Source organism: Urtica dioica, chromosome 6, assembly GCF_054948205.1.
Source record: "Urtica dioica subsp. dioica isolate 48M chromosome 6, U.dioica_male_clone48M_v1_H2, whole genome shotgun sequence".
NCBI lineage: Eukaryota > Viridiplantae > Streptophyta > Magnoliopsida > Rosales > Urticaceae > Urtica > Urtica dioica.
Window position 1 is genome coordinate 1,137,909 of NC_142761.1, and position 7,674 is coordinate 1,145,582.

At 34.2% G+C, this 7,674-nt stretch overlaps 1 protein-coding gene across 2 annotated transcripts; it reads right to left on the reverse strand.

Moving 5' to 3' along the window:
• Positions 1–1,960: 1,960 nt before the first annotated feature.
• LOC149392717 (uncharacterized) lies at positions 1,961–7,674 on the reverse strand. 2 transcript variants are annotated; one of them, XM_089618412.1, is made up of 3 exons: positions 7,325–7,674; positions 3,920–5,034; positions 1,961–2,927 (listed from the first exon to the last, which is right to left on the reverse strand). In XM_089618412.1, exons 1-3 carry the CDS (start codon positions 7,503–7,505, stop codon positions 2,055–2,057), a joined length of 2,169 nt encoding a protein of 722 aa, XP_089474538.1. In that variant the 5' UTR covers positions 7,506–7,674; the 3' UTR covers positions 1,961–2,054. The 2 variants fall into 2 exon arrangements, with proteins under 2 accessions (XP_089474538.1, XP_089474539.1); XM_089618413.1 differs by lacking the exon at positions 7,325–7,674 and adding an exon at positions 6,151–6,238.

Sequence of the window (7,674 nt, forward strand, 5' to 3'; positions counted from 1 at the left end):
GGATGAGGATGTTTTGTACTTTATAAGTTTATGTATGTTTATATGCAATTTCGTATTAAAGAAAGTAGAGCAAATTTATATCATAAATAAAATGACAAATAGTGAGATATTCAGCAAGTAGTACAACTATAAGTGAGACTTTTACTTATCTTAAAATATATATGCATTGACCTTTAGTAATAGGCAAACAAGTTCTTACAAGTTACAACCAAGGATTGAAATCTCGCATCTCGCAGCCTTACCGCACTTTAAATTTTGAGGGTATCTCGTCTCGTACCAAGGTATTCCGCGGTATTTGACGAACGTTGATGGTATCTCGTACTGCATGGTAATTCGCATTCCGCGAGGTATACCGCAAAAAAAATGATATTCCGCGGGGTATTTGGACAATAAGTAATTTTTTTAAAAAAATACAATATATACATATATGTTGCAAGTGAAATGAATGGATTTAGCATACTAATAAAAATGGTTTGATTTTCTCCTAATGAATTTTGATACTTATAAATATTATTAGTATGTTAAAAATCATTTAATATAATTTAAAACATATTAGATATTGATTTATAAATATTATACTTTCACGAAATTAATTTTGATATCACTTAGATATTAATTTGCAAATTGTAAAAAAAAAGTACAAATTACATTACCAAACATATTACAAAGTACAAACCAAGACTATATAACATATGATAGAAGTTAAAATATAATACATTACCATATACACTGTGAGAGGGTGTGGGAAAAAACATTTTGTGTTTGTGGCAATGACGCAGCTAGCAGGTACTAAATGGGTATCTCGCATCTTGTGCTGTTTGAAATGACTTTGGCATACCCAAAACAGTCTAAATATTTTTTTTAATATTTTTTTAACATATTTTTAAGTTTTTTCGCGAGATATTCCTTTTCTCCCGCGGAAAGTGCGAGAAATTGCGCGGAAAGCGCGAGAAATTGCTGTTATAGCAACAGGCTAAAGTGACTCTCTTTTAGTATATGTATCTTTACGTCATTTTGTTACGACGTGTTTATAAAAGTGAGACGACAATCAACCGATAAAAATGTAACGGACCTTTCCTATTTTGTTTTCGCGATTCATGTGTTTTGTTTTTAGTGTTGATTTTTCAAGGAGTCCTAAAATTGTATGACTATATGAAATTTACAATGCCACACAAGTTTCGTATGTGTTGCATTTCATAAACTAAAATGCCACACTATTTGATTTGATGAGTGTTTTACTAATAAAATCCATTAATTGATTGAAATTTTAAACATTTATGCTATAAAATCTTTGGAAAATATTTTTTGTTTCGATATTTAATGTATAAAAGACATATCTTCTTGATGTTATAGTCCTTAAATATTTCATTTTTGGTTACTCCACTCACGTCGGTCGTCTTCTCTTTTCAGTACAAGTGTAATTCTGTTCTTATTGAATTTGTAAAGACAAACATTATATAGTTTTACACGTCTAAAATGATACTGGTTACTAGATGACTGCGGTGAAAATAAACACTTACCAAACGTTTCCATAGCACCACAACAAGATATCAAACCACAGAGAGAGAGAGAGAGAGAGAGAGCAAACGCAGCAAATAAAAGTAAAGAAGAGATGAATCAAGTTGAAAAGAATATCTTGGATATAATAGGCAAGAAGCTTTTGTTACAGGTTTTGGAAAGAAATAAGTATTTCTTCATATTTATAGCTCGAGAATTAAATATTTTTGTTAATTAAAATCTGGGTAATCAACATTTAAAAGCTACTGAATTAGATACAAATAAGTGTGATGAATTACAATTATAAAAAATAAAAAACCTCTAACTATCTAGAATCAACTATATATTTTTACTATATATACATACCCATATATTAGAAATAGAACTTGTGTTATAAATATAGATTTCAACTCTAGTCTTGCAATCAGACTTCTCATTTACAGAAAAAAACACAATTTGGATATTCTTTTTTTTTTTGGCTAGCTTTTGGATAGCTTGAAAAAAAAAAACACTTAATTAAGTTCAAACAACCTCAACAAGGCAACATGAATACAATATTACCACCAATCCGGCCATCCAACGTGATCCTGTTGTTTAGGCAAACATGAATGACCATCCCTCCAATGCAGCTTGGAAGCTTTGTTTAGGCAATTTTTCATGTACTCCGATTTCTCAGACGACCCTTTGTATTCCTCGCACTTCTCCAACTTCCGCTCCAACTCCACGATCTCCCTTTTCTTCCCCGCGATCTTTCTTTCCAGCTCTGTCGGGATCTCGCTCTCCAGTTTGTGCACCTGAGAACCCATGAAAGCCTCCACAAGGCTCTCAAACTGCCTCCCAGCAAAACCCGCCTTCGCACTGCTTTTCAGGAATCTCAAATGATAATACCATTCTTGAAGAAGCTCTTTCGTTATGTCCTTCACCATAGTCTCGCTCATTCTTTTCACCACTTGACACAGAATGAAAAGCACGAAGCCTTTGAACTCCTTAGACCAATCTTTAAGAAACATATCGTCTCCGTAACGCTGCAACAACGTTTTGAGTACACCGGCCAGACAGTGAGGTATGAAGTAGCCTTTCACTTTGACCAACTTTAACCCCAAATCGCTAGGTTTCAGTTCGAGCATTACTCTTATGTAATATTGGTTATGTAGCTTGGCAATGAAATGGGTGAATTCGTCGCGTGTGAAGCGAGAGAGCCGTAGAGTGTCGTCAATCTCTTCGTCGCTCAAGAGTCTTGATGATTTCACTTTTTCATTAAATGACGTAGTGTTGTCCCATTTGTAATAAGAACTTAACGCCTTCCCCGCGTGTAGTTTGTCAAGTAGATCCTTCAATGTCAGCGTTGTCGATTCTTCTTCGTCGCAAGTTTCTTTCCCGAGGGCCTTCAGCTTAACACCTTCATGCTCTCCCCGCAATGCACTCAAAATCTGATAACATTGAAACACAACGGATATGTATGGCAATGGTTTTTTTTACAAATTAATTAAAAAGAGTGCCAGATCCATGTCAAATATGAATATTAATAAGAGAATATGTGCCACCTGAACTATTGTAATTAAGAAATAGTCCAAATTTCTTTATTTTTTTTAATAACTCGATTTACCATTCCTTCCATTAGTTTTTTTTTTTTTAATTTACTTTTTTTTTTCCCTTTTAATTAGCAGTTATTTCCTACCTTTTTTTTTATTGCAATTAAGAAATCATGTTGATTTGTTTTAATGATGTTATAAGTATTGACTTTCCTATTTTAAAAACTAAATCCTGGAAGTTTAGGGGAGTGGCATGTTTTGTTTTTTCAGTTTTAAAAATGTCATTATTTTTAAAAGAATTTATTGCAACTAGCTAATTCACTAATTTTTTTTAAAAAAATTAGCCACAGTTTCATTTTATTAATAAAATAGCCCACCAGATTCGTAATAAATTAATTAACTAAAAAGTAAATTTAATTTACTCTTTTAGTTAATTTAAATTACTCTTTAGTTAATTCGTTTATTGTAGGTCTGATCATGAGCTATTTTTCTTAATAAAATGAAACTTTAGTTATTTTTTAAAAAGAGAATGGACTATTGAGCTAATGACGTGATTGTCCATTACTATTATTAAGCATTTTCTTTTAATACATGTGAATAGTACTACTACACGCGAATACTACGTTTATTTATTTGCAAACAAATAATATTTTTACCGTTTAAATACTAACCGGTCCGGTCTAAACTAAGGTTTAAAATTCTTAGACCGGACCAGACCGATTAAAAGTTCAAATCGGACCGGTGAAATTTTAAACCGTTTAAACCGGACCAACGGTCTAAAAACCAACGGTCCGATCCGGTTTACAGTTTTACCGGTTTTTTTGCACCGCCATACTGAAAACAATTTATGTATTTAGTTTTGATATTTATGGAGGAAAGGGAATATTCACCTTGGAAATTAGGCAGTGAATGTGAGCAAAATATTTGCACTCCTCGCAGTAGTATACACGAATCCTGGGATCTCTTTCAGTCTCGCAAACATCACAGTAAAACTCTTCAGAATCGTCTTCAATGAACGAGTCATGGAGAGTGAGAGAGTGGATATGACACTCATCCTTAACTGTGGACGGCAAGGGACCGCAAAGCAAGTGGAATTTGAAACCGCAATCCACGCATTTCAGTATCGATGACATAATACCACGTTTAAACTCCTTCGAAATATCAGCGTCTCCGATAAGATCAGATCGATTACAATAAGCATCATAGACGTCGCATCGATCGATATCATCATCGTCTCCGCCTAGAGTTCTCTCGAGCAACCAAAGCTTGTTGTGCTCATGCTCTTCGCACGTAACGATATCCTTCACAGTGAGGTGGCATTTCCAGCATATCTCAAAATCACAGTGATTGCACTTCAGCTTGAAGTTGCACAAGCTTTTCTTTTCCATGTCGCAGATTCTGCAGCTGAATCTCCTTCCGGTGACGACGAATGAAAGAGTGTGGTTGTCGTGAGGGTGAAGAAGATGTTGCGAAGTTTCCAGCGGAGACTCGACGCAATGTTTATGCAAGAAGTATTCACAATGATCGCATCCATAAGCCTCGCCTGAAATCATGGACTCACAAGCCGGGCATTTCACTGCCTTACTTTCTGAGACAACAACGTTATGCCGAGACAGAGGATGTGGATGGCTCAAGTGTTGGAGGACTTGTTCAGACCCTACCGATGACATCATCATCATCGTTGCGCATTCCACGTCCATTTTGAGATCGCAATCTTCGCACCTGTAAAACATCGAACGTTCGTTGAAGACTTTGAGACAAATCGTACATTGCGTGCGGATCAAGTTGAACAACTCGAGGGTGTGAGAAGGATGAAAAGAGTGGTTGATCTTGACAGGCAAATCGCCGCATGATTTATGGATGAAACATTGGCATGATTCATTGCAGACGTAGAAAGGAGCCACCACGGGTTTTAAGCATATTTTGCATTCTCTATTCTCATTCAGCTTTTCATCTCTCAGGCACAAAGTACCTTTGTGTCGTGGTAATGAGGATATCAATGAAGCTGGAATATTGAACAACGAAAATCAGATTCATTCATTCATTTTGAACATCCAAAATGAGCAAAAAAAATTGAAAATATAAAATACAAAAAATATTGAAGGGTCAAACAGTAACCACACCACAAGTTTAAAGACCACCGGTTCGTCTCTATGTAGCCAATTCGAAAAGAAGAAAAAAAATCCGCAATCAAATTTATATATAAATATATATATATTTGCATGAAGAAATTTAAAAGACCTTTGTGCAAAATACATCGTATAATTCACCTATTTGTATTTGTAGTCACCAATTCTGCTTCTCTTGAATTTGTAAAGATAAACATCATTTAATTTTATGACGTGTAATTAAGAGGGCTATATAGATTGATGATATACGGCAGTATAATGTCTATAATTAAAAGATAAGCACTCCATGAATAACATATTTTACTAAATGAATGTGGTGAAAATGAACACTTACCATAGGTTTCCATAGCAGCACAACAAGATATCAAACCAGAGATAGAAAGAGAGAGAACAATCAAAGCAAACAAAAGAAATGAAAACGAAGAGATGGATTAAGTTGAAAATAATTTCTCGGATATAAGAGACAAAGAAACTTTGGTTCCACGTTTTGGAAAGAAGAAGCATTTTATGTTTCAAAGTTTAGAATCGCAACCAGACTTCTCATGGATGAAAAGCGTACCGTGCCAGCTGTATCACTTTGTTTGACGTATAAAACAAGAAAATCTTGAAAAATCCTAAGCTATTTAGATTTTGGAATACTTTAAACACCAAGAAACAGATCAACCGGTTCAAATAAACAGGAAAATGCTAAAGAAATAGAACATAAAAAGACAGGTTCAAGTTATAAAACAAAATTTTTGTATGAAATTTGCAGACTTAGTCTTGAGATTTTCTGTGTATATATAGACACTTGGTCTTAGCTAAAGCTATTTGTAGTCACCAATTCCGTTCTTCTTGAATTTGTAAAGAAAAAACATTATCTAATTTTGCGACGTATAAGAGGACGTTATATTGATTATCTAGGGCAGTTTAGTAAGTCTACAATTAAGATATATGTACTCCATAAATAATAGATATGTTACCAAATGAATGCAATGAAACTAAACACTTACCAAAGGTTTCCATAGCAGCACAGCAAGATATCAAACCAGAGAGAGCCAGACAAAGAGATAACAAACGAAGCAAATAAATAAAAAGAAGAGTTGAATGAAGTTGAAAAGAATTCTCGGATATATATATATATATATATATATATATATATATATGTTTATAAAGAATTATTCTCTGTTTTAAACTTCGAACTTTAGAATCACAACCAAACTTCCCGTTGGAGAAAGCTTTATCACTTTGTTTAATGTCTAAAACAATTAATCCTGAAGAAGAATCCTAAGCTATAAGCTGTTGGAATACTTAAAATCCAAGTAACAGATCAACCTGTTTCAAATAGAGAAAGAAAGAGATAAAGCAATAGAACTTATATAATAAATAATGGTATTGTGCTAGTTTAGAAGTGCTTTTAATCTTACTTTGTGAAAAAGTTGTTGCTCATGAATTGTTTTAAAATGATTTAATATGCTCATTCATATCAATAATAATAATAAAAGTTTAGATTCACCAAATCTTCTTCTTGCTTGGAACCAAAGCAAAGCTCTTGATTTTCCTCTCTAGGTGTGACAAATACAAAAGGATTCTAAAAAAAAAAAAAAACAAAAAAGAAACCACTTCTCGGTAATAAAAGTTATTCCATTGAAGAATCTCCAAAGCTCAAATTTCTTCGATTTTGTTGACGAAGAAACCCAAATTCGTTGCGATATGGTCATCGTGGACCAAAGTAAAAAACATTACCAACTCAAATATATTGAAACATTAGAACTTCGTGAACTTAACAAGCAGTATACCTATATCCACTTGAATGTTGTCTATATATGATTTCTTATTTTGAGCGTATGAATTTATATAGTTAATAACACGCATAGTTCACATTTTATTTAATATAAATAATTCGATAAAAGATCAAGGTGATGAGGTTGAACCATTTTTAACCAAACTGGTGGCCATAGTAGTAGTAGTGTGAATTGGTGACAATGAGAATCAAAAAAAGAGAAAGAAGTGAAGATCAATTTGTAGGCGAAATTCGTACTAGATGCAATAGCGAAATATATTGAGCTAGAAATCAATCGAAAGAGTGATCTGAAAGCTATTCTCTCCAGCTCAATCTATTTTATGGTATTAGAGTGCATTTTCGGGTCCCGATATGCCCTTGGACCTCAGAAACTCCAAGCTCACCTTCTTTGAGATCCTCGAAGCGGCTTCTAGAGAGAATCCGAGCAAGTTCATCAAGTAATCGATGGTGAAAGAGTGTTCGTCTGAGTGCGAGGTCGTTGAGAGCAATCTCGTTCTCGCGAAAAAGCCTCCTGGAGATTTCTCGCCCGTGACGACGAATGGTTTTGCAGATCAAATGAGACATAGTCCAGAATTCGAAGAGATGCGAATTGGAATTGGAGTTTGTTTGTTTGTTGAGAGGCGATTGAAAGAGACCGAATGTTTGAGGATTAGCTTGATCTTCAGAAATCAATGGAGAATTCTGTGATGAGAGTTACTCTCTCTCTTCTCCACGGGACACAAAACGACACCTC

What these genes read in the sequence shown, in the direction of transcription:
- LOC149392717 (XM_089618412.1), bottom strand. Translation starts at nt 7,505, where the DNA reads ATGTCTCATTTGATCTGCAAAACCATTCGTCGTCACGGGCGAGAAATC. An exon ending in CTTCGAGGATCTCAAAGAAG is followed by an intron (nt 5,035 to 7,324) that starts GTGAGCTTGGAG and finishes TCAATATTCCAG; the next exon opens with CTTCATTGATATCCTCATTA. An exon ending in TTCACTGCCTAATTTCCAAG is followed by an intron (nt 2,928 to 3,919) that starts GTGAATATTCCC and finishes CAATGTTATCAG; the next exon opens with ATTTTGAGTGCATTGCGGGG.